The sequence below is a fragment of the Phacochoerus africanus genome, chromosome 8, assembly GCF_016906955.1.
Source record: "Phacochoerus africanus isolate WHEZ1 chromosome 8, ROS_Pafr_v1, whole genome shotgun sequence".
In the NCBI taxonomy this organism is placed as follows: domain Eukaryota; kingdom Metazoa; phylum Chordata; class Mammalia; order Artiodactyla; family Suidae; genus Phacochoerus; species Phacochoerus africanus.
In genome coordinates this window covers 26,943,853-26,969,194 of record NC_062551.1, presented here as the reverse complement: position 1 = coordinate 26,969,194, position 25,342 = coordinate 26,943,853, and the positions used below count along the sequence as shown (strand labels likewise).

At 50.1% G+C, this 25,342-nt stretch overlaps 1 protein-coding gene across 1 annotated transcript in view; it reads right to left on the bottom strand.

The window, feature by feature from the left end:
- Positions 1-1,845: 1,845 nt before the first annotated feature.
- CDH5 (cadherin 5) overlaps positions 1,846-25,342 on the bottom strand; it is a 33,898-nt gene continuing 10,401 nt past the window's right edge. Inside the window, exons 2-12 of the mRNA XM_047791059.1 lie at positions 23,962-24,181; positions 18,443-18,731; positions 17,402-17,518; positions 16,071-16,235; positions 14,966-15,153; positions 13,461-13,711; positions 10,440-10,582; positions 8,520-8,644; positions 8,090-8,198; positions 5,809-6,054; positions 1,846-3,864 (exon numbers count right to left, since the gene is read on the bottom strand). Coding sequence (XP_047647015.1) covers positions 3,350-3,864; positions 5,809-6,054; positions 8,090-8,198; positions 8,520-8,644; positions 10,440-10,582; positions 13,461-13,711; positions 14,966-15,153; positions 16,071-16,235; positions 17,402-17,518; positions 18,443-18,731; positions 23,962-24,162 — 2,349 coding nt within the window. The 5' untranslated portion in view covers positions 24,163-24,181 and the 3' untranslated portion in view covers positions 1,846-3,349. The remainder of the gene's footprint in view (positions 3,865-5,808; positions 6,055-8,089; positions 8,199-8,519; positions 8,645-10,439; positions 10,583-13,460; positions 13,712-14,965; positions 15,154-16,070; positions 16,236-17,401; positions 17,519-18,442; positions 18,732-23,961; positions 24,182-25,342) is intronic.

Sequence of the window (25,342 nt, the reverse complement as noted above, 5' to 3'; positions counted from 1 at the left end):
TAAAAGATAGTACCTATATAGTTTGTAACTCTTATCCTTCCTATATGATTTAAAAGGCAACTGCATAAAGCAATAATTATAAATCTATGTTGATGGATATACAGTGTATAGAAGTGTAAAATGTACAACAGTGATAGCAACAAAGGAGTGGGGAGGGAGTGGAACTATTAGGAGCAAAGTTCTACATACTGTTTAAGTTGGTACACATTCTAACTAGATTGTTGTAAGAATTAAGATTTTAAGTATAAACCTTAGTGGAATCACTAAGATGGTAAACAAAGATATGGTAAAAGAAATGGCAAGAGAATTAAAATGGTACACTATAAAATATCTATTCAACATAAAAAAGGGAGTAATGAAGTAATAGAGGAACAAAAAGACATGAGACAGAAAACAAACCAAAAATGACAGACATAAATCCTGCCTTAGTAATTACATTAAATGTAAGCGTCTTAAAAATTTCAATAAAATAGCAGAGATTGGTAGGATGGATAAACTGCCATGATCCAACTCTATTTTGTTCACAGAAAAGACACTTTGTATTAAAAGACACAAATAGGTTGAAAATAAAATGATGGAAAAAGATATGCCATGTAAACCAAAAGAGAGCGGGAATGATTATACTAATATCAGACAAAATGGACTTTAAGATAAAAATTGTGACTAGATATAAAGAGGTATATTTTATAATGCTAAAAGGGTCAATCTATCAAGAAGATATAGCAGTTATAAACCTATATGCTTCTAGCAACAGAGATTCAAAACACCTGGAGCAAAACCCAACAGTGTTGAAGGGAGAAACAGAAAATTCAACAGTAAGAGTTGGAGATTTCAGCACCACACTTTCAGTAATGGACAGACTAATTAGACAGAAGATCCATGAGGAAATAAAAGACATGAACAACACTAGCAGACAGCTGTAGAACATTCCACCACCAACAGTAGAAGAGCACATTCTTCTCAAGTGCACATGGAACATTCTTCAAGCTAAAACATGTTAAGATATAAAACTAGTATCAGTACATTTACAAGGATTGAAATCATAAAAATTATGTTCTCTGATCACCATGGAATGAAATTAGAAATCAGCAGATGGAAATTGGGGAAATCCACAAATATGTGGATGTTAAACAATATATTTGAAATTGCCAGTGGCTCAAAAAAGAAGTTGCAAGGGAAACTAGAGCAAAATTGGAATTCAGATAAATGGACCCCTGAGAGCTCCAGGAAGTAGTGTTTATCCAGAGCACAGTTTGCAGAATATCCCTCAGAGTCACACTGCCCAGGAAACCCTGCTGGCAGGGATCCAGGAGCAGGGGACTTGCTGAAGTGAGTTTCATCTCTCACCTCCTCATTTCAAGTCCTAAGTCTGGCAAGGAGGATTCCTATTGTCAATTTTGTTGGTGAGGTTTTCCAGGCAGGACCCCCTTGTTGGATCCACACACTCCAATAAAGTGCCAGCTGCTCAGTCCCTGTCGTCAGCCAGCTAGTTAGAGACTGATTTCCTCCCTCACTCCTTTCCTCACCCCCCTGGTTTATCAGTCCAGTGGAAAAGGTGTGACAGCTTCAGCTTCCAGAGGCTCTGCCTGCTGTGTGGGGTCAGGTGGGAGGGAGGGGCATATACAGAGGCTGAGTGAAGGCATGGAGCTCTGGGAGAAGACTGGGCTGGACTCAGGGTCCCTTGTTATTCTTTGTGGCAGTCACTTTCCTGTGGTGTGTCTTTGCGATCCTAACTGCAAATGTGGCCTTGCACCCTGAGTTCCTCTGCTGGTGGTACTGGTGGTTGTGTTTCACATGAGCTTGCTCAGCTCTAGAAATAGAAATATTTCAAGATTTTTATTTATTTCATTATATAAAAAATACAGTATGTCCCATGCATTCGTGTAGCCAATATATATATAGTCATTATCATTAAAGCAATTACCACAATGATAGGAAATAGAAGGTTATAGGAATTGGTTTATCCAACTAAAAAACCTGAATTTAAGTTGTTAACCTAAATAGCAACCAGCTCATTATGCAAAAAATCCTCATTCTATTTGTGAGAGCTAGAAATGTGTAAGTATTATTAGTTAAAAAAGTGAAAAAGTAGTTATTAGTTAAAAGCAAAAAGTCAGTGTTATCTACAGTCCCCTGAATTGTGGGGGGAGCCTTTCCCAAAGCAGGAAACTTAGTTCATGTCAAAGGGTGCGTTGAAGAGTTTGCTTCCTTCCCCATCCCCTCCTGTTGAGTGAAGCCATTTCCCAGAGGTGTGTTTGCAGTGGAAAGTTCCGTAAGTGCGACATGCATGGGTGACTGCAGGGCTTGGGCAGGGGCCTTGCCCCCTGCAGGAATGAGGCCCTGCTGGGGTTCCCTGAGATGTGGCCATGATGAGGTGTAAAGGCAAATGGCACAGCTCTGTTATGCAGTCATGTTTGGGTTTGGACTTTGGCCAGAGTTGATGTGGGTCACATCTTGAGGGCCTCTAAGTCAAGAGATCAAGACTGGATGGAGAGAAAAGGAAAAGAGCATGAGCGAGTGTCCAGGGGAGATGGGCAGAGGTCTTCTGCTCTGGGAACATCGGCCCCACTTGCCAGGCAAAACTGGAGCGGTGTCATGAGTCTCAAGTTGGGGTCACAGTGACTCCAGGCCCTCTCTGGAGGGAGTGGGAGTGGCCCTCACCCTATGATCTGTCACACTTGGTCTCCACTATCCCTCCAGGATGAATTCACAGTTGCTTTGAAGTTCAACAAACCATTTCCCTGACTTTGGATGAGTTGTCAACACTCAGTACAGCATAGTTACAAGCGTGGCAGGCCAGCAAGGTCACCACAGGAACTGTCAGGGGCCCTTCCTCCCTCTTGACAGGTCTGAGGAGAGGCTGAGGAGTGGTGGGGACTCTGGAGGGTGTGAGGAAGCTGAAGCAGGGCTGGTGTGATGGGTGGACCCAGTCGCCTGTGGCACTAGGCTGCAGAGTCTTGCCCCATGGTTGCGCCAGCCCGCCCTTTGCTTCCAGGCTGACAGGCACCAGGACCTTCCCATGAGGCTCTCAGACCTCAGAGGAAGAATTCCCCTTGGAAGTCAATAATAAGCTGCTTTGAGGAGCCAGAGAAAGCCTTGAGTTGGACCCTGGGTCCCGGGTGACAGGATGCCCAGCCCCAGACAGAACACCATCCTGGATTTTCCAGCATTTTGTGAGTAGCCGTTGCTGAAAGATGTTCCTGGACATTTCAGGGACTTGGTTGTGCTACCCAAGGTGATGAGGTCTCTGGGACCCAGGAGGAAGGGCTCTTAGGCTGGGGCATGAGTGCTAATTCAAGGGCTCAGTGCCTCATGTCTGACTAGCCTAAGCCGCGGTGGTTTGGGTCTCCTAATACAGCAGCTCCTCTCGGGGGTCTGAGCCGTACAGCTCGGCCAGCATCTTGAACCTGGGCCCCCAGTCATTGAGGAAGTCATAATCGATGTCAGAGTCGGATGAGTCGGTGCCCAAGGAGCTGAGGGACTCGGCGATGGACTCAGCGCCCTCGTAGCCGTAGATATGCAGCGTGTCGTAGGGAGGGCCGCCGCCGTCATGGTCCGCCTCATCCTTCTTCACCTCGATCATCGCCGCCATCTCCCCTGGCGCATGTGCCCCGGGTGCGTGACGCGGCGGCTTCTGCACCTGCGCGTAGAGGGATGGTCGCGCATCCAGCGCTGGCCGCGGGGGCTTGGCCCCACCGTGGCGCACCGAGTTGAGGACCGAGACGTCGTAGCTGGTGGTGTCCATCTCGCCGCCGCCCTCCTCGTCGTAGGTGACCAGCTGCTCGTGGATCTCCGGCACGCTCTTGCCATGGGCGCGAGCCTGCTTCCGGAGACGCCGCCGCAGGTACACGAGGAGGGAGATCACTGCGATCAAGTGAGCCAGAGCTGGTCAGATACAGCCCCAGGGGCTGGGTGGCCACTACACTCTGAGACTCACCTGCGCCCTCCCTTCCTCCCTGGGAATCTCGGGCCCACCCAGCCGCCCAGTGCCACCTGAGCCTTGGTTTGGTCCAGACACCTGGTGGGCCTCCCCGTACCCCCATCCCAATCCCAGGGTCATCTCCACCCCACCCCCACTCCAGTATATGAGCCTGGCTGGTGTCAGGGCCACTGGTAGGGCTGCCAGGAGAAGGACATGTGGGCCTCTCTCAGATTCATTCTCTCCTGTCACTCTCATCTCCATCTGCCTACATCCTCATTTCCTCCCTCCTCTAACCCTTTTGGCAGATCCTTCTATGTCATGTTCAAAGGCAGGAGGCCAGAGGTTGGGGCAGAAATGGGGAAAGGGGTGGAGTTGGAATTTGGAGTGCGAAGATTCTGAGCCATGGGGATGATGATGGGTCATGGTGGTGCTGGTAGACATGGCACCTATTGCAGTAGCAACAGCCACTCTTGAGTACCTACTGTATATGTGGTGGCATGATATTAGCACACTTTTATGTTCTCTCACTCAAGGTAGGTATTGTCCTATTTTGCAGTTAAGCAAACTGAGCTCGGAGGGGCTGAGGGACTTTTCCCAGAGTCCCATGATCAGGCAGTGGGACTGCTGGCCTTGCTTAAAGCTCTGAAGGGTGTAATTGATGGCATGAGGGTTGCCAGCCTTTCGGAGGAATGGACCATGTGGGGCAGAGAGCTCCTAAAACTGGCTCAGAGCATCCCTAGACTCTGTCCTTCTAGGCGCGAGTTACCTAAACTGTTAAACACATAAGAAAAGCTGGGTGGGCCTCAGGTTATTTGTCTGTAAAATGGACGTGATGACTCCTCTGTTCTGTTTCTATTTGATTAAGTGCAGAGATTAAGTGCAGTTCTTCATGTGGTGGTGATGCCACATCATGGAGAATCTGGGTCTGGGCTCTCTGCCACAGAAGCCCCAGATGGGGGGCACAGCCAGGGGCCTCTCAGGGAAGCCGCTGGCAGGAAAGGCCTGGAGCAGATAACGTGGGTGTCTGCTCCGGTCACGGTGTCCCCTGGTCCTGTCAGGGTGACCTCTAACTGCCCAAGGGCCAGCCCCTGCCCTATGTCTTGGCAGGTGAAGTATAAGATAACTTATGCCTCAGGGAGGAGCCCCACCCATTAGCTGGTGGCCATTGGTGGGTATGGGCTGAATGCCACCCCCTGTCCCCGGTGGGAGGAAGCTCCAGTGACCCGTGGTGTCACTTCTCTGACAACTTGTCCTTCATCGGCTGCCTCCCTCCCCTGTCTCACTCCCCCTTTTCCTTCGGGGGCTTCCTGCGAGCGCCTCTCTGATAAACCACACGCACCCCAATCCTCGTCCCAGGGTCTACTTCTTGGGGAACTCGTTTAGGCAAGGTCTAAAATGCTCCTAACATTTCTGAGGCCAAAACAAGAGAAAAAGGGGTATCAAGGCTGGAGGAATCCTAAAAAAAAAGGAAAGAAAGCCCCTGGTGATAATCTAAACTAGAAATTTTAAAACTTTCTGTTTCTTTCCCAAAGAGGAACTGGATCCTCTTTTTTTCAAACTAGTCTTTATGTAAGTAAATGCTTAGGACAGTGGCCGGCACAGTAAGTGCTCCAAATATGTAAGTTGAAAGTGTGAATGTTATAAACAAACTATTTTAAACTGGGTTTATGCTGCCTCAAGGTCCCATCCCTCCTCCCCTTTGTCCATCCCCACCCTTAGGCACCCAGGAATGTGGTGCCTGCACCCCTGTACCCCAACATGGAACCCTGAGGCCCAGGGCGGGGTTCTAGGTGCAGGGATGGAAGCGGGGCCAGGCCTGGATCCCAGGCCTCTTCTTCTCCTGTGCAGCCCCATCAATGTCCCCTCCCACCCTCCTGGGCACTGACCTGCGATGGTGAGGATGCAGAGGAAGATGGCTACCAGGGCCTGGATGCTGACGCCCACTTGGGCACCCATCTCCTCGCACAAGGTGAACTCGCCCCGCTCGTTGCACTTGCACACGGTCACGTGCAGCGTGCTGGTGCCTGTGAGGCTCGGCCTCCCGTTGTCCGAGATGAGTATGGGAAGGTGGTGGACCTTGGCACGTTCCCGGTCAAAATACCCGTGCTTGACTGTGATGTTGGCTGTGTTATCTGGAAACACCAAGGCCTCACCGTTAGGCTCTGCTGCCCAGAGTGCCCATCCTCTTGTCCACACTGCCTCCTCCAGGAAGCCCTCCTTGACTGCACCAGCCCACGTGCCGTCTGGACTACTTCTCTGCCATTTGCATCCCCTGCCTTAAGTTTCTACCATTTGAGCTCATGTCTTTCCTCCCGAGAGGGGATGTTTTGGGCAGCTGCTCTGACCTAGCTTTTAGGAAGGACTTGGCTAGAATGTGAAATCCTTGCTTTCTGTTGCTGATGACAACTGATGTGCCTGACCCCTTCTTCCTCCCTAACCCCACCTCAATAAGAGGTGACTCAGTTAATTGATGAATTGTTTGAAGCTTTGACAAGCAATCGGGGGGAAAGAAAGTCTTAAAAAGTCTTTTAGCCTTGGGCTGACTTCTAGGGCTGTTTTTGCTACCCCTGAAAATCCACTGGAAAGTAAAAACAATGCACAGATTCCCTGGGGGTACCGAGGGAATGATTACCCATGCAATTGAGGATCCCCTGGGCAGGCTGGAATTGGAAATGTGATTTGGCCCAAATATTGACTCCGCTTCCTCGCTCCAATCAATTCATGTGCAGAACTCACCGGGGAGATTTTTAAACAAGCTGGTGTTCAGACCTCTCCTCCCCTCCCCCCGACTTTTCCCTCTCCCCTTCCCACATTTCTGATTCAGTGGCTCTGGACTGAGGCCAGATAATCTGTCTTTTGTAGCTCCCGGGAGGTTGTGATGGTCAGAGGGTCCAGGGACTCCCTGCTCCAGGGTTTACCTAGCCATGTGGCATTGGCACCAAAAGCAAAGGAGGCCACCTTTTAGATTTCAGATGGAAGCCAATTATATTTCATGGTTAAGCAGCCATGTCTGTTTTAATTGAAAAGAACAACATGGCTATTGATACTTTATAATAGAAATTAGAGATTTCTCACTCTACTCATTTAATATTATAGCAGGACATTCGTGTTATAAGTGAATCTGAAATCACCAAGCTTGTCTCCTGGTCACACATAGGTGTCTTTGAGGTGGCACTTAAGCTTTCTGCTCCACTGCACACCTCCTCTGAGGTGGCATCGGGGTGAGCATTGGGGATGGGATGACAGGTATTTTTGTTGCACTATTTCCTACTAAAGATAACTGAATGTTGAATGGTCATTGACTGTCACAGCCACTGTTGCCATCCTACAGGAGGCTCCTTCAGGACAGGTCTGTGGCCGGTTCTCTGCATCTTCCCCTCACTCTCAGGCACCCTGCTCCCTGACCTTCCTGAAAGCTGGTATTGGCTGTTTCTTTGCAGGGATCCTCATCAAACACAGGGTTGCCAGTTAGGGACAGGCAGGGATTCCACCCCATTCTGGGGGAAGGATTATTCTATTTAGACCCAAGGAGATTTTCTCTATTTTTCTGAGGAAGGTACAGAAGTCATGGAAGCCTGTCTGCTTTTGTTTGGAATTCAAGCAACCTAGCATCATCACTCCTAGGAGCACATACTCATCAGAAGCTCTGATTGGCTACTACTGAGATCACAGGACTCTCTAGGCAGTGATTAGTGGACCAGATCCTGTCCCAAAGACACCTGGTGAAAGTAATCATTGTGGCAGAGTTAACACTGTATCCTTGGCACCTTCGATTTTAAATGTGAGTTTTGACTCTTTGGGAGCTACTTCCAAGTTGCACATCATAGAGTAATTTGCAGTTGTGCTGTGCACAGGGGTCCCATGGGAGAGTCCCTTGGTTAGTTCATGAACTGAGCTTTGTGTGCTCCATATTTATTCTGTGCTGCTCCTTGTGACCTGAACATCTTATGGGGAAGGGCAGGCCATGTGGACTTGGCAGTGCACAGACCATTGCCCAGAGCAATGAGGTATGTGGCAGGAGTTGTACAAAGTGTCCTGTAACTTGAAAGCCTCGGTGAGGTGCTGCCCCCACTACGCTGGCTTGGTCCTTGACCGTGGCACTTCGTTACTCAAATAACCCCGACCTCGACCCCCCACGAGAGCCAGGCTGACTGCTTTGAGGCACACCGTGATTATCCGTGAGGGTGAAGTTGCTGTCCTCAGTGCTCAGGGAGAACTTGAACTTCACATCTCGTGGTGTTACATCCTTGTCTATTGCTGAAATTTGCACAACCAGCTGGAAGGTGGAAAATGGGGGAGAAAACAGGGGATGGTCAGTGGTGGCGTTGGGCTGATCCAGGATTCAGTGATGGGGACTTCGGGTTTAGACCTGACTGTGGCTGCTTCTTACCTGTAGTGCTAACCTGAATGTCTCTGCAAAGCCCCTCTTTCTACCAGCTCCCTCCCCCCCAGCCTATTCATTACACACTCTCTCTGAGCCTCAGTTTCAGCATTACACTCAGTGAAACACCAGCTGATTGTGGCTGGGAGGTGCTCCCCCTCAGTCTGCCCCACCCAGGCAGGTGCTGCCTCACCCTCCCACTTGAACTAGACTCACCTTGCCCTGGGGGGCGTCCTCACACACTTTGGCCTCATAGGGCTTGGCAAACTCCGGGGCGTTGTCGTTCTCATCCAGAACTTCAATGTGGACCTGCACAATGGATTCCTTGCCCGTGGGGGTGCCTGCAGGGGAAAGGACCCGTCACTGCACTGGGCTCAGCAAGTGCTGTCCCGGGATTAGATGGTGTATGGACAAGAGTCCTGGAGGGGTGCTCTTTTTACAGGAGGGGGGGGCTACTGATCTCTGGAAGGGAGGCCAGGGATGGTGTTCTGGATGAAAGGAGCTGGGGAGGGAGTGAAGTTTCATGAACAAGGATGTTTGCTAAAGAATTACTTGTAAGAGTCAAAAAGTATTTGAAGAGGCTTTAATTAAATCAATTAAGTAATTATTAAATCGCTTCAGCAATTTAAGTAATCTAAATAAATTACTAAATAATTGAAAAGGTAAGCAATCAAAGCGAAATTGGGTTAATAAATTACGCCACTTTAAAAGAGTGGACTGTGTGTCCATTTGTAATGCCCACGTAAATTACATTTTAAAATGTATTTTTTTTAAAGATATTTTTAGTACCATGAGAAAGCGATGCTGGAATAATGTTAAGAAAAAATGCAGGATATGGGAGTTCCTGTCGTGGCTCAGTGGTTAACAAATCCGACTAGGAACCATGAGGTTGTGGGTCCGATCCCTGTTCTTGATCAGTGGGTTAAGGATCTGACATTGCTGTGAGCGGTCGTGTAGGTCACAGATGCGGCTCAGATCCCGAGTTGCTGTGGCTGTGGCATAGGCCGGTGGCTACAGCTCTGATTAGACCCCTAACCTGGGAACCTCCATATGCCGTGGGAGTGGCCCTAGAAAAGGCAAAAAGACAAAAAAAATGCAGGATATGATTTTTATATGAATATTATGATCTCACCTGTATACAAAATATATATAGAAAAAAGACCAGAGAAAAATAACACTAGAATGCTAACAGTACTTATCTCTGGATGGTGGGATTGTGGGGGAATAATTTTCTTCTCCTGTATTTTGTGGTTTCCATATTTTACAATGAATAACAAACTACTACTTGAAAGTTTAAAAATTGTAGGAGCAAGATTAGGTGGGGAAGGAAGGGACAAAGATTGATCTGGAAAGTACGCAGGAGTCTATTGAAGTTGGCCTGGTTGCCCTGTGCAGGAATATGTTGCCAGCAGGAGGCAGGGGGCCCTCCAGGATAGCACCAGTGGGATCTCGGCTAAGTCACTCTGTTTCTGGGTCTCCTGGGTGAGGTGGGAATATTGACCCTTCTCCTGGAGGCTGGTTGTGATTTTCCCACATAGGCTAAGAGTGCAAACATCAATCTACACTTGTCTTTCCCTCGGGCAGCAGTTGCCCTAATTTCTGGAGAACCTAACAGTCTTGGGGTTGGAAACTGCTTCAGATTTTGAATTAAACCTACCAACTGGCACATAAACATCCTCCCAAACCGCCTTTTCCAAATGTACATGATAAGAACCACATGGCACTTGTTCAATGCACATTCCTTGGCCCCATTTCTGACTTACTAGACCAGATCCTCTAGGGAGGCATCTGAGAAGCTCTCTGTTTAAGAGGTGCCTCAGGTGACTCTTATCACAGGGACATGTGACAGCTGGTTTTGAAACAGTGCATCTTAAACTGCACTGTACATGAGGTTGTGATTCTGATTAATCCTGGGGGTGGGACTCCATGTGTTTCCCTCATAACAAAGTCTCAGGTGACGTGGATGCTGCTGGTCTATCAACACCTGGGGATGGAGGCGCTATAGCATTCCAGTCAAGTGGTGCATCAGCAGGTGCTTATGGTACTTCTAGAGACCAGAAATGTCAGATTATGACGATTTTGGAAGAATGAGGGAAGGAGAGGAACCCAGGTCCTCTGGCAAATGGGACCACTCACCCCTAGAATCCAGCTCTTTGGCCTCCACTGTCAGGTTATACCAGGGGTAGACTTCTCTGTCCAGTTCTTTCACATTGTAAATATTCCCGTGCTTGTTTATTCCGAAGAACTGGCCCTTGTCACTGGTCCTGCGGATGGAGTATCTGCCCAGGGGAGAGAGTTTCAAGAGAGTTTTGTGGCTTTTCCATTGTTCTTCTCCGAGCCCTAATTCCTCAGCAGGTCAGACAAGGCCCTTCAGGATCTGTCCCTTGCCTCCTCCTCCATCCTCCTCTCACTGCTCATTGCACTCGACCACCCAGAGGGAGTTAGAATAGCAAGATGACCCCTTTGATCTTAGCAGTGTTGCCAGCACTGGGCTGAGGGTGGCGTCTGAGACTCCCATCAACAGCACTTTCAGTGTTGAGGCAGGTGGCACTATACCATAGCTGGGATCAGATTTTGTGGTTAATGAAAAGAGAATTGAGCAAGAGCCAGGAAGAATTAAAAAAGGAACTGGAAGAAGGGAGAGATGTTTGGAAGGGAATTAAATTTGTGAAGTAAAAATTCAAAAAGGCATGAAGAGATGAAAAGAGAGGTGAAAAAATATATAACATTCCAAACATAATACTTTCCTAATAGGAAAATTTCAGAACAAATATACAGAAGAAATAACAAAGATATAATAAAAGAAAACTTCCTGACCTGAAGAAAGACTCAAGTCTACAGATTAAGAGAGATTATTGATATCAGACATAATTTTAAAAAGAGATCAATATTTAGGTATATCCTGATGACATTTTTGAATTTCAAGGCTATATGAAGAAACTGAAAAGAGTCCAGACAGAAGAAAAACAGGCCCGTATAAGGAAAGAGAAATCATCCTCACCCAAGACATCCTCATAAAGTTAAATGCTGGACACAGTGGTAGTATTTTTAATTTATAAATATGTAAGAGCTCGGGAAGTATATCACTCTCTGACAAAGATGGGTCCTGAACTTTTTTTTTGGAAAGTTTACTTAATTTAAGAAATGTCTTAGAGTTCCCATCATGGCACAGTGGAAACGAATCCCACTAGGAACCATGAGGTTGAGGGTTTGATCCCTGGCCTCACTCAGTGGGTTAAGCATTGCCATGAGCTGTGGTGTAGGCTGCAGATGCGGCTCTGATCCTGTGTTGCTGTGGTTCTGGTGTAGGCTGGCGGCTACAGCTCCAATTAGACCCCTAGCATGGGAACCACCATATGCCACAGATGCAGCCCTAAGAAGACAAAAGACAAAAGACAAAAAAAAAAGACAAAAAAAGAGAAATGTCTCAAAATAAGGTGAAAACCTGGTTTGGGATGAATTAAAATTAAACTGTTGATTTCTTTATCATATGTAGGAAAGTGATGGTGTATATGTGTGTGTATGGGGGGTGGGTATTTGTAACTAGAAAATTTGGGTCCAGGAAAACATTTAAAGATTTTTCAGACAGAAGTAAATTTCAGTGGTAAAAGTAAAAATGGATGTATTCCGTCCATCCAGATATATAGGAGAAAAAAGTTGAAAGAAGTAAGATCAGACATAACATTTAAGATGAAAAATGTAAATCCGGGAGTTCCTGTCGTGGTGCAGTGGTTAACGAATCCGACTAGGAACCAGGAGGTTTCGGGTTCGATCCCTGGCCTCACTCAGTGGGTTAAAGATCTGGTGTTGCCGTGGCTGTGGTGTAGGCCAGCAGCTGTAGCTCTAGTTTGACCTGTAGCCTGGGAACCTCCATATGCCATGGGTGTGGCCCTAGAAAGACAAAAAAAAAAAAAAAAGGAATTTTATGATTCATAAGAAAGAAAAGGACTGGCCTTTTACATGCTAAGTTTTAGTGCAAAGCTGCTGCAACAAAACAGAATGACGTTGCCACAGAACAATACATAGAATAGGAGATTCAGAAATAGATTCAGGAATATAAAGGAAGTTAGTATATAACAAAGGTGTAAAATAATGACTTTTTTTTTGTCTTTTTGCCTTTTCTAGGGCCATTCCCTCGGCATATGGAGATTCCCAGGCTAGGGATCAAATCGGAGCTGTAGCCGCCAGCTTACGCCAGAGCCACCGCAACTCAGGATCCGAGCTGTGTCTGCAACCTACATCACAGCTCACGGCATTGGATCCTTAACACACTGAGCAAGGCCAGGTACCGAACCCGCAACCTCATGGTTCCTAGTCAGATTCGTAAACCACTGCACCACGACAGGAACTCCAAATGATGACTTATTTAATCGATGGTGCTGGCACAGTTGGCTGCCCCTCTGGAATAAAATGAGATTGCATGAAATTCACATTTACTGTCAAATGTTTTTGTGGCTCTCGGAAGTAAGAATTAGAACTGTGTCTCTTGTCACAGAGGGCAGAGGAGAGGACTCCAGTTGAGACAGAAGAACAGGCAGTGATGAAATGGTCCTACTCTAATCCAAAGAAATTTTAATACAATCAAAGCCCTCAGACAAACAAATGACAAATCCACCATAAATGCCTGTTGGTGTGGTCATGGAGAAAGGCTTGCTAGGACCACAGCACACCATGAACGTGACTTATCTGGAAGTCAGGGTTACTGATGTTTTCTTTATAGATCTTTGTGTTGCTTTGCTGTATGAAATAAACGCTTCCCTTTTGTGGTTTTGGGAAGTCAGGTGATAAAGCATGTTTAGCGATGTTTAGTGAAGGGCTTTCACGTATGTCAAGTTGGTTGCCCTCTAGACCATCAGCTCTCCCCAGATGCGACCTGGGGGAGCCGTGGCCCAAAGAGCAGCTCCTTCAAGATGGAGCAGATAACGGGCAGCCGTGATGGCCTGGGCTGTGCTAGGTGGGGTGCCTGGGCAGGACAAGAGTCCACCTGGCATGTGGGTTAGGGGGGGAGCTTGGGCTTCTGCTCTGACTTCAGCCCATGTCCCAGGAGCTGGAAAAGCCAGTTTCCCCCTCTGAGTCTTGGGTTAGTCCAGCAGGTGTAAGAACCTCAGTGCCGAGGTTGTCATGATCATCACCTTCCTCTCACCCTCCACCCCTTACCCGATGCTCCGCTGAGCAGCGTCCGGGTCCACGGCCAGCACTGAGCCGATCCAAGGTTTCTTCTCATTCTCCCGTAGCTGGAAGTGGTAGAAGGGCTGCTTGAAGTTGGGGGGCTCGTCCACGTCTGTGACGTTGATGATGACACGGGCGATGTTCTTGGTGGAGGTGCCACTCAGGTAGCGGAGGTCGATGGTGGGGTCTGTGGCCTCGATGGTGAAGCTGTATTGCTGGATGCGTTCATAGTCCAGGGGCTGCAGAAGGAAGAAGTATGGTGAGCACCTGCTAGAGCCAAGCACGTGGCTGTGATCTTCACAGCGACCCTGCAGAATAGTATTGGCATGCCCCCCCCGTTTTACAGGCAGGGGCCTGTGGCCTGGAGAAGATCAAGAGAAAGGCGGGGCCTGGCTGTCTTCAGCTGTCTCCCTTGCATCCTGACCCTGACTCTGCTCCGGATATTGGGAACCAGCAGTGGATCAGCCACAATCCTGTACTCAAGGGGATCACAGACTAGTGATTCTGTCCACGGCTCCTTAAAGACATGCCTTTTCTTTGTGCCTTTGCTCAAGATGCTTCTGCCCTTGCCCCCTTGGCACATACCTATTCACCCCTCCAGAAGCCAATCTGAAGGCAATTGGGTGTCTTCTCAGAACTGGTCCCTGCCCTCCCCACTCAGGTAATCACTCCCTGCCTGGGTACCCTTTTTTGTCAGTGCCTTTTTGTCTACCAGTAGAAAGGACAGGTGCACAGACCAAGAGCCTTAGTACCTTGGAGGTTGTCCTCCTGCTTAGATGCAGTCTCTAGTGCAGGTCTGGACAGAAGGACTCAAGACAGGTCTGCTGGAGGAATGGCCTGGGACCCTCTGTCCTCTGCATGGCCATCTGGAGGCAGTCTGTGCTCCTGGAAGACTTGCCCCCCTCTTCCTGATTCGGTCTGTCTGACTGGTTTCTCATCAGCAGCTACTGCTCATGGCCACCCCATCTGCATGGCATCCACTGTTTGCTTATGTGCTGACGGCTTTATGCTACAAGCACCTGTAACCTACCAGGGCTCCCCTGGCCTGTGCTCAGGGCAGATCACAAAGTGCCAGGGAGTGAGCGTCCCCTGGAGCCCTCAGTCAGCCCACAGCTGCTTCAACTCAGGCATATTCCACACATATTCCATGTTCCCCCGATGTCCCTGGTGGGACTGCACCCCACATGCCCACGGTGATCACCTGCTCATGACGGAACCTCTACGAGCTTTCTTCCTTTTCTCACATTACTGCCCTGGGCTTCCTGGGATCACCTCCCAAATCTGTGCCTCAAGATCTGTTTCTGGGGCACTGACCCTCCTCTCCTGGCTCCCCTGCCCAGCTCCAGGGCCACAGTCTCCATGAGCACAGCTCCAACCTGACCCAGAACGTGCACCTTTGATGGCCTCTGGCTTGGGAGCAGCCCCTGGCTGAGTCCCAAGGATGCCGGGAGCTCCCAACCCCACATCTGACATCACCGCCCAGGCCTCCGAACCTTCATGGGCTTGATGATGCCCTCGTTGCGGGTGGGGTCCGGCTCGATGGTGAAGGTGTCCCTGTACTCGCCCTGCACGATGCTGTACTTGGTTTTCCGGTTTTGGGGCTCGTCTGGGTCCTTGACAAACAGAGAGCCCAGTGGGCTGCCCACACGGATGTCTTCAGGCACAGAAAATGTGTACCTGGCTGATGAAGAGGGGGGCCCCAGAGGGCACTGTGTTAATGGGATAGATGAGGCTATTGTCCCCACTGCCACCCTAACACACTAGGATACAGGAAGTGGGCACTATAAAATAATAATGATAGCAATAATAATAACAGCCATAGGTGTAACAGTAGTAGTAATAATAGTTCCCCTAGAATTTTGGGTCCAAGGCAAAGAGGTTCTGCTCTGTCCTGTCCCTCCATCCATCTGATAAGTTGTTAATAAGCACCTACTATATGGCAAGCACTTTGCTAGGGGACCCATTGATTGACAGGAGAGAAAAGTCCTGCCTTTAGGGAGCTTGTACCCTGTACAATGAGGCCCTTTCAGGAAGGGCCCTGTCCTTGGGGCGGCCAAGCCTCCGAGCGACGCCGTCAGCATCGGAGGTGCAAGTGTTGAGCCACCTGACTCTCCTCCCCAGGCCACCCAGGGCATGTGAAAGGCTCTCGTCAGACATTTTTCTCAGGGGAGAATCAGTCTGTAGGTGGGTCAGGGCCCAGCCCTCGCCCTGGATGTGGAGATTTGCTGAACCCCTGCTCCCCAGCTCATGGGAATTTTCTAGCAGGGGCCTGGATTTTCCTGAGCTCATGAGATCTGGATGAAACTGGTCCTCTCTGGTAGTGGGACTCTGGGCCCGGTGGTGGCACACAGCAGGGAGTGTGACCTCCTGCAGTCCTCTGAGGGCATGGTGGCAGGAGAGAGTGGGACAGCCTTGGGAATGTGTGCAGGGATGGGAGCAGGGCCCCTCCACATGTCAGAATGGTTCCCTAAGCTCAGACCCACCCAGGGGTGGAGGGAAAGATGGCGGGCCACCAGGGTCCTCCCTGAGAGCCTCGGGTCACCCAGTCTGGAGGGTCCCAAGCCCCACCCTGCCTAGGGCCCTAGGGGAGGGGCTCACTCTGGGTGAAGACGGGGAAGTTGTCGTTGACGTCCTGCAGAGTGATGAACACGGTGGCTGTGCCCGAGTCCCCACGGAGGCCCTGGGCATCTTGTGTTTCCACCACGATCTTGTACATGGGCACTGTCTCTCGGTCCAGGTTTTTGCTGGCTGTTTCAATGAGACCTGTAAAATGCGTTGCATCAGGAGCCATGTTACCTAGGGAGCCTTTAGAAAAGACTGGTGCCCAGGCCCTACTTCGAAGCGCCTGACTTCCAGGGAGCACCCGTGCTCCAGGGCTGAGAGCCAGGAGTGAGCCACCTCCCACCCCTATACCCTGCACCATGAGGCCAAAGCCACCCAAGTGCTTTGGTCCAGTATCAGTCCTAGTCACCTGGAGCACTGGGTTGGTAAAGAGCCTGGGGCCACATCGAAGCTCCGAGTTGGAAGAAAGCTGTGATGGGTTAGCGATGGCTGCGTTGGTGCAGCCTTGGTGGTGGCCCCGTCTGTGCTGTGTATTGCCATCACTCTGAAAGATGGTGTGTTCCATGCCTGACCACCTAGACTTCTGCCTTGATCCCAAGACTCAGTCCTTAGATTTTTTTTTTTTTTTTTTTTTTTGCTTTTTAGGGCTGCACCCTTGGCATGTGGAGGTTTCCAAGGCTAGGGGTCTACCTGGAGCTACAGCTGCTGGCCTACGCCAGAGCCACAGCAACACCAGATCCGAGCCATGTCTTTGACCTACACCATGGCTCATGGCAACCCTGGATCCTTAACCCATTGAGCGAGGCCAGGGATCAAACCAGCAACCTCATGGTTCCTAGTCAGATTCATTTCCGCTGCACCAAGATGGGAACTCCCAGTCCTTAGAGTTTTAAAGATCACATCGAATGGATAACGATGATGGACCGTGTACTCTCTATATGTTATCTAATTTCAGACTTCACAGCTACCGTACAGGTGAGTATAAGCTTCCTCTTTTCAGAGATGAGGGCACGGGGACTCCCAGAGGTCACTTGACTTGCCCTGAGTCTTTAGAGCAGAGCCGGGTTTGGACACCAGATCTATCTGATCCCATACCCAGAGCCTCTGGCCAGCAGTCTCTTCCACCTCCCGTGTCCTGATTTTGTGCCTTGGACTAGAATTCATGTCTGGGGCACCTGTCTGCCTCTTCCTGCCCTCACCAGCCACCTTCCCTTGGCGTGTGTTACCAACCGCCTCCATAGGGCAGCGTGGGTCCGTGGTAGGTGCCACCTGTCGGACTGGACTGCCCTCGCGCCTGCACCTGGACGGCCCGCGGCCTCCCCCCTCCCCCCCGAGTCAGCACTGCCTGCGGGGTTCGTCACACAGACCAGGACCACGGATGCGGAAGTGTTCTTCTCCCTCCTTGAGCCGGTATATGACAGAGGCGTGGTCTGCCACCGTGGGGTCATCTGCGTCTACTGCTGTCAACTGGATGACCGAGGTCCCTGTGGGGAGAGAAGCCAGGGGTTGCCGCCGTCACCCCATTCCCAGATGAGAGCAGAGGGGGCTTGGGCTGTTCCCAGGTCCTGGGGGAGAAAAGGCTGTTTTGTTTTCTGAGGAGCCTGCCAGAGGCCACAGTGCCAGCAGTGGCGGAGGCGCAGCCCAGTTAACCCTGAAGGGACAAGGAGAACAGATGATTGTCATTTCTAGGGGCAATGAGGAAACGGGTGAATGGCTGGGGTCCTTAGGAGAAACAGAGTAAGGGCCGCTTCTTCCTTCCCCTGGAAGCATGAGAACAAGGGAATAGGAAGGGCCCCCCAAGCGGTAATGGTCACATCACTTTCCCCTTGAACTCCAGGCTCCCCAAGCTTAACAGGAAGGTCTGGTCCTGGGGTCCTGGCCAGAGATCCTGCACTACAGAGGGGGGAAGGGTACTTTTTTGGTACCTCTGGAGGCTGGGGGTAGAATTGAGGAAGGGAAACTCCCCTCTGGAGGTCTAGGGTCCAGGCTGGTGACACACTTTGGGTGACGTGTGTCCCTCTCCCTCCCCCATCCTGCTTGGACCCTAAAGGTGACTTTCCTTGTCTTGGTGGCAGAGTTGGCTTCCTTCATGTGCAAAGTCTGTACTCTTGCCATGCCAGTCCTGAGAGTCAGAGCAGTGGTGGGTTTGGCTCCGAAGACTGTGTGTGTGTGTGTGTGTGTGTGTGTGTGTGTGTGATGCTGTGATGGTCAGTGCTCTCTGTCTAGGGCCAAGCCTGAGCTTAGTCTTTAGAGAGTTTCTTTCCTGTGCCATAAAGGGGCGATATGGGCATCCCATCACTGCCCGGAACTCAGTGAGTCCTGCCCCAGGTAGTGACCTTGCTGATGGGCGAGGTCCCTCCAGGCAGAGAGGAGGAGGGGAGAGGGGGAGGGACAGGCTGGGCACGCACCTATCACTGACATCTCAGGCACGGAGGCGTTGAACACGAGCTGTGTGAACACAGGCCAGTTGTCGTTGATATCGTGAACTTTGATGGTGAAACTGGAAGGAGACTCCAGGTTCTTCTCAGTGTTCTTGTCCACCACGAGGGCGACGAGCTGGTACTCAGGGATCTTCTCCCTGTCCAGCCTCTCGAAGGCGTACACATCCCCCGTGTTCTCATCCACCCGGAAGACCTTGCCGGCGGACTCGCCTTTGAGCTGGTACTTGGTGTTCTTGTGGTTCACGCTGGATTTAATCTAGGAAAGAGGCAACGGCAGTGGTGGCTGTGTGTGTGTGCGTGCGTGTGCCAGCAAATAGATACAAGTGTGTCTGCGTGTCTTGTCGTGTCTGTATATAGGCACACAGGCATGTTTATGAATGTGTGTGTGTGAGCATGTCTGTGGTCCTGGCCAGAGACCCTAAAACGTGACACTGCGGGGTTTTTTTTGTTTGTTTGTTTTTGTCTTTTTGTCTTTTTTGCCTTTTCTAGGGCCGCTCCCATGGCATATGGAGGTTCCCGGGCTAGGGGTCGAATCGGAGCTGTAGCTACCGGCCTACGCCAGAGCCACAGCAACGTGGGATCCGAGCCGCATCTGCGACCTACATCACAGCTCACGGCAATGCCGGATTGTCAACCCACTGAGCAAGGGCAGGGACCGAACCTGTGACCTCATGGTTCCTAGTCGGATTCATTAACCACGACAGGAACTCCGACACTGCGATTTTTAACAAGACTCTCTGGTCATTAGAGAGCTTTCCTCAGCAAGGTCACCTTGAGTACCTTACTAATGTGCCTTGCCCAGCGCAGTGCTCCTGTAAGTCTAGAACTGTGCCTGGATCATAGTAGGTGCTTAGAAAACCTTTTTTTTTTTTTGGAGTGAAAAAATATACTTTGTTCCATTGGAAGGGAAAAGGTATCTTGTTTTGCCCCTTAGATGTCACTTAACCTCTGAGTCATGGTAACCTCATCTGTAAAGTGGAGATTACATTGTGTCTGATGTTGAGTTGCTGTAACGGGCAGAACAGTGCTTTTGAAAGCGAGTGCCAGGGAACACTGGTCTCTTTCACTGTTTTACCCACATTGTGATCCCAGCGTGCTAGAGCTGGCGTAGACTGGCTTGGCTTCAAGAGCCAGCTTACATTTTCAGGAATGTTTGTGAGCTGGTTATTAAATACAGACATTATTAAAAATTCAATTATGTAAGCTTAAGTTAAAATGAATCATGTGGAGTTCCTGTCGTGGCGCAGTGGTTAACGAATCCGACTAGGAACCATGAGGTTGCGGGTTCGGTCTCTGCCCTTGCTCAGTGGGTTAACGATTCGGCATTGCCGTGAGCTGTGGTGTAGGTCGCAGACGCGGCTCGGATCCCACGTTGCTGTGGCTCTGGCATAGGCCGGTGGCTACAGCTCCGATTCGACCCCTAGCCCGGGAACCTCCATATGCCATGGGAGTGGCCCAAGAAATAGCAAAAAGACAAAAAAAAAAGAATCGTGAAAAACAAAGGTAACATACTCAAAAGCCATTGCTACCTAATTATTTTCCTGTGGTCTTGAGTTTTTTATGTTGATTGTATTGAATGATGGAAATCATGGGTAACCCTGTGTTAATGCACATCCGTTCCCCCCTCTGCCTTCAGTGGCATCACGTTGGTAGCTTGAAACAGACATGGCCAACGTATCTACACCAAGGAAATGGGCAGATGCTGTAAACAGAATCTTTCGCCCCCGAAAGCCAGTTGTCAACTAGTTATAAGCATACCACTGGCCCCTGTCATTTAGTTTTGGCATGGTACGTAAAATGTTCTTAGGAGATGTATAATGCATAGTCCTACAGAAAAGACCTTCCTTAAGCTTTAACTCAGGATTTCCTCTATATCCTTATTAGAACCCGAATCCTTTTTCTTGGCAACACAGACTATTAGTGCCCTGAGGAATAAGATTTGGAAAATAACATGTGTAAAGCAATTTGCACAGGCTCTCAGTAAATGCTCATTGTTATCCATGCTAGATCCATATGTTCAAGAATATTAGAAGGTCGGATTTGCTGAACATGTTATTTATATAATCTTAGAAACAGACTCTCAGGAACATAAGCTGATCATATTGCGTACATGTCGAATGGTCCTCTTGTAGATGGACAGGCTGTCCAAAAAAATAGAGTTTGATTAAATAAAGGAAAAAGTCATATGCCTACAGGGCACCAGCCTGGGGGTGTAGAGATTCCAGACCCTGTTTTTGCTCTCAGGGCCTGGTTTGAAGCTGCAGAGGCCGAGATTTTGAGGAAAGGCAGCATGTAAGGTCTGACAGAATGAGAGCCTCGAGTGAAGGTGTCTGATAAAGATGCATCAGAAAGGCTGGATGAGAACCAGCGGAAGAATGGGGTCTCAGGACAGAGGAGGGGGCATCAAGATGGGTGTGGTCAGATCCCAGGAGGTCTGGAAAGCATCCTAGGCTTAGCAAGGATACAGTCGCCAAGCCATTGGTGAGAGCAGCGTTGGGGGTGGGGCTGGAGTGGGAAGCCAGGTGACAGGTGGGAGAGAAGGGGGAGAGGAGGTGGGGACAGGGAGTGAGGCTAAACCCCCCCTTGGTAGACGGGGAGGGAGAGAGTTTGTCAGTCTCCTTTTTTCTTTTTTTAACTGAGTGTAGTTAATTATAATGTTATATTAGTTTCAAGTATGCAGCAAAGTGATATATATATATATATATATATATATATATATATATATATTCTTTTTCAGATTCTTTTGCCCTAGAGGTTATTATATGGACTACAGTTCCCTGCGCTATACAAAAGGTCCTCACTGTTTACCTATTTTATTTTATTCTTTTATTTTTTTATCTATTTTGGGCCACACCCGTGGCATATGGTGGTTCCCAGGGCAGGGGTCGAATTAGAACTGTAGCCACCAGCCTACACCACAGCCACAGCAACACGGAATCCAAGCCGCATTTGCAACCCACACCACAGTTCAGGGCAACGCCGGATCCTTCACCCACTGAGCAAGGCCTGGGATTGAACCCACGTCCTCATAGATACTAGTCAGGTTTGTGAACTGCTGAGCCAGGACAGGAACTCCCGTTTACCTATTTTATATATAGTAGTGGGTAAATGTTAATCCCAAACTCCTAATTAATCTCTCCCCACACCCCACCCCCTCTGGTGGTCATAAGTTTGTTTTCTGTGTCTGTGGGTCTCTCCTTGGTTTTGATGACCCTGAGAGTTTTGAGGAGCACTGGTCTTGGGTTTGTAGGCTGTCCTCCTATTGGATTTGTCTGATGCTGTCCTCATGATTAGACAGGCTAAGGTTATAGGTTTAGGAGGTCAAAATTATCCCCATATTTGGATATAACTTCTTCATGCCAGAAGCTGTGCTGACCCCATGTTTACAGAGGGCAAAGGCCGCTCAGGACCTGCTCCCATTGTTTAGCAAATGGCTCGGCTCTCGAAACAAAGGCTCCAGGCTCTGATCTTGATAAACAGGGACTTCCTTCCCTCCCATTACATGTTTGGAGCCTGGAGGTGATCCTTGAAGCCCTGTCCTTGCCTTTCCCAGGCACCCCTGCTCCTCCTCAGGGAGAGGATTGCACAGGCTCCTCTGTCCCCCAGCCCCATGCCAGCTGCCAAGCAAAAGCCTTTGGCAGGTGATAGCAGGCTTGATGCTCTTCCTGCCACACAGAGCCCCTGGGGCCAGCCGTCTAGAGTCTGCCTGGCCGGGCTGCTTGGGACACTGGGGGCCGTGTCTGCTGACCCCCGACTCAGTCTGTGGATATTCCTGGGGGGAGTCATTCTCTTCAGAGGCTGATTCATGGCTCAGTCATCCCATGGCGAGGGTTGGTGACATTTTCCTCTAGGACACAGAGTTCACCTTTGTTTCGGGAGTCAGGATCCCTGTGCTTTCCTAGGGTCTGTCCTGGTTTCACTCTGTAATGGGGGGCAAGCATCCTCCCCTCCAAGTGGCCAGACTGAAGGATCTAAACTTCCCGGCCATTTCTGGGGACCAGGAGGCAGCCTGGGCACAGTGAGTCGGCTGTGGGCGGGGCAGAGTGGAGTGTCCCCTGCCGGCTCCACCCTCAGCTGCTGTGGCATTTCTGAGGCCAGGCTGGACCCTCCCTCACCAAAGGGTCCTTTCCAGCCTGTTTCTCTGGCACTTCTGGGGTTCTTTGTCTGATGTATGCTGCTCTCCTAGACCAGGATGGGCCAATTGTTTCTGTAAAGGGCCAGATGGTAAAAAGTTTTGACTTTGTGGGTCCTATGTAACAACCACTCAACCCCGCTGTGGTAGCGTGAAAGCAGCCATGACCCTTTGTAAGTGCACAGTGTGGCTCTGTTCTAATAAAACTTTATTTAAAAGACCCCCATGAGGGGCTGGTTCTGCCAGCCCCTGCTTTAGACCACATGCTCTATGAGGGTGAAGACTGAGTTTGTCTTTGCCTGCTGCTGTCTTCCCAGAAGCCAGCCTCGTGCCCGGGACCATCCTTGCTGTCACCAGTGCACTGATCTTTCTTTAGCTGATCATGTTTATGTTCCACGAAACTGACATGGTGAGATTTTAAAGCACTTGGAAGGGATTTTTCTCCTCACTGAAAACTCTCGAAATACCTAGCCCGTCTCCGTCACTGTGTGTGAAATTCCACCAGTTAGAGCGTCCTTTCCATGGGAGTGGATGGTTTTGACATCAGCAACCCTTTGACCCTGGAAAATAGTCCCGTAGTCACGCAGACTAGCTCCAAGCCCTAGGAAGGTTGCTGAGGATGGAGGCGTTTTAAAGGGGATGAAGTGAGGGTTAGAGCCTGAGGCACAACGCTGGCGGGCAGGCTTGGGTCAGGCACCTTGTTACGGGTGTCCTAGAATCTGGGGAGTTGTGTGGGCTGACAGGGAGCCAGGGAGGGTGGTTGGGGAGAAAGAGGTTTGTGAGGCGTTTCAAAGGCCTCGACCAGGGTTGGCAGATTGTGCTTAGATGATGAACTTTGTAACCAGCACAGCGTTGTGCATGTCTGCTCAGGTCTTGCAGACCTCTCAGGTGGGGAAGTGTCCTGCCCTAAGCCCTGACTACCCCCAGACCAGGCTGATCGCCTTAGCCGGGGCATGGGGACATGTGCCAGAGGTATTCAGTCCACAGACCAGAGCCTGGGAGAACAGGGATTTTTGTGCCTGCCGTCACTTTCACCACCAGCCCTATCACCTCCACGATCACCGTCGTCTCCGTCACCACCTTCTGCATCTCTATCCCGGTCACCCCCCGTCCCCACCGTTACCACCACTGCTTTCTCCTTGACTGTCACCACAGCCGCCGCCACCACCATCACCACCACCACCACCACCACCACCACGTTGACCACCTCCACCACCTCCCTCTGTTACCATCACCCACACAGCCAACGTCCCCATCCCTGCAACCACCACACCACCTAGTGCTGTCCTTCCCGGCACTAGTGCTGCGGGCCCCCTGCGCCCAGGCATCAGCTGCTTCGGGGCCTGAGCCTTACCTTGCCCACGTAATGGGGCAGCGAGCCGTTTTTCTCTTCGTCGATGTGCATCTGGTTCCAGATCCAGTCTCTCTTCTGGCGCCGGTGAAGGGGTAGCGTGCTGGGGGTTTCCTGTCGGCCAGGGTTCGAGGCGGCTGTAGCTGCTGTCAGCAGGCCCAGGTAGGTGCCGCCTGCAGCGAGCAGCATCATGAGCACCTGCATCTTCCTGGGAGGGGCCGGTCTGGGGAAGGAGCGGAGATGCCATCAGGCGTGGCGGTCATCGCCCTAGGGTGCGAGCAGCGTCCGTGGAGCTATTCACTCCTTCATCCTCCACTTTCTGCTCAGACTGGTAGACCCTGATCTCGCCCCCATGGAGCTCCCAGCCCAGGAGGGCAAGACAGACACAGATACACTTCCTACCCAAGGGTCACACTGGTGCTGGTGGAAGAGCAAGTGTGGGTGACGGGAGCTGGAGGAGAGCTGTAGGGAGGAGTCCCTGAGGAGAGGGTGATGCTGATGCAGCTGATAGCTCCCAAATCTTGGGAGGCGGACGCCCACGTCATCCTCATTTTACAAATGGGAAAACTGAGCACTGAGAGGTTAAGGTCACATGGGAGTCAATGGTGGGGCCGAGAATAGAGCCTAGGAGTCTGACTTCAACAGCTAACAGTTATCAGTGAATGTTATCAATAATATAGTAAGTATCAAAAATAAGTATCAGTAACTTCTTACAAGCCTGACACACTTCCAAGCACTGTATTTTTTTTTTTTTTTTTTTTTTTAGTGTCATACAGAGGTTCCCAGGCTAGGGGTCCAATCGGAGCTATTGCTGCCGGCCTACGCCAGAGCCACAGCAACACAGGATCTGAGCTGCGTCTGCGACCTACACCACAGCTCACGGCAATGCCAGATCCTTAACCCACCGAGTGAGGCCAGGGATCGAACCCGCAACCTCATGGTTCCTAGTCGGATTCGTTTCCGCTGTGCCATGAACGGGAATGCCCCAAGCACTGTATATATGTTAACTCACTTCATCCTCCCTCTGACCCTTGAGGTGAGTATCACTGTAACCCTTACTTTATAGATGAGCTCGGAACAGAGAGGTTTAGCAACAATTCTGAGATCATCCAGACTGTCAGCCACAGAGTCAAACTGGAACTAAGTTGGCCTGGCCCAAAAGTTCATGCTTTTTCCCACTGCCTTTCTTGTCCTAGCAGCTGCTGTGAGGTGGGATTTAAAGACTTGTCTCAACAAACATAGCCCCCCAGGCAGCCCAAGAGCCCCCATGGCAGCATTGCTTTGATGCTGCCTTCAGAAAGCTCTTAAGAGACACAAAAGTCCTAACCCAGAGGGTCAGCCTCATCAGACACAGAACTCCTGGTGATGATCTTAGGAGCTGTCA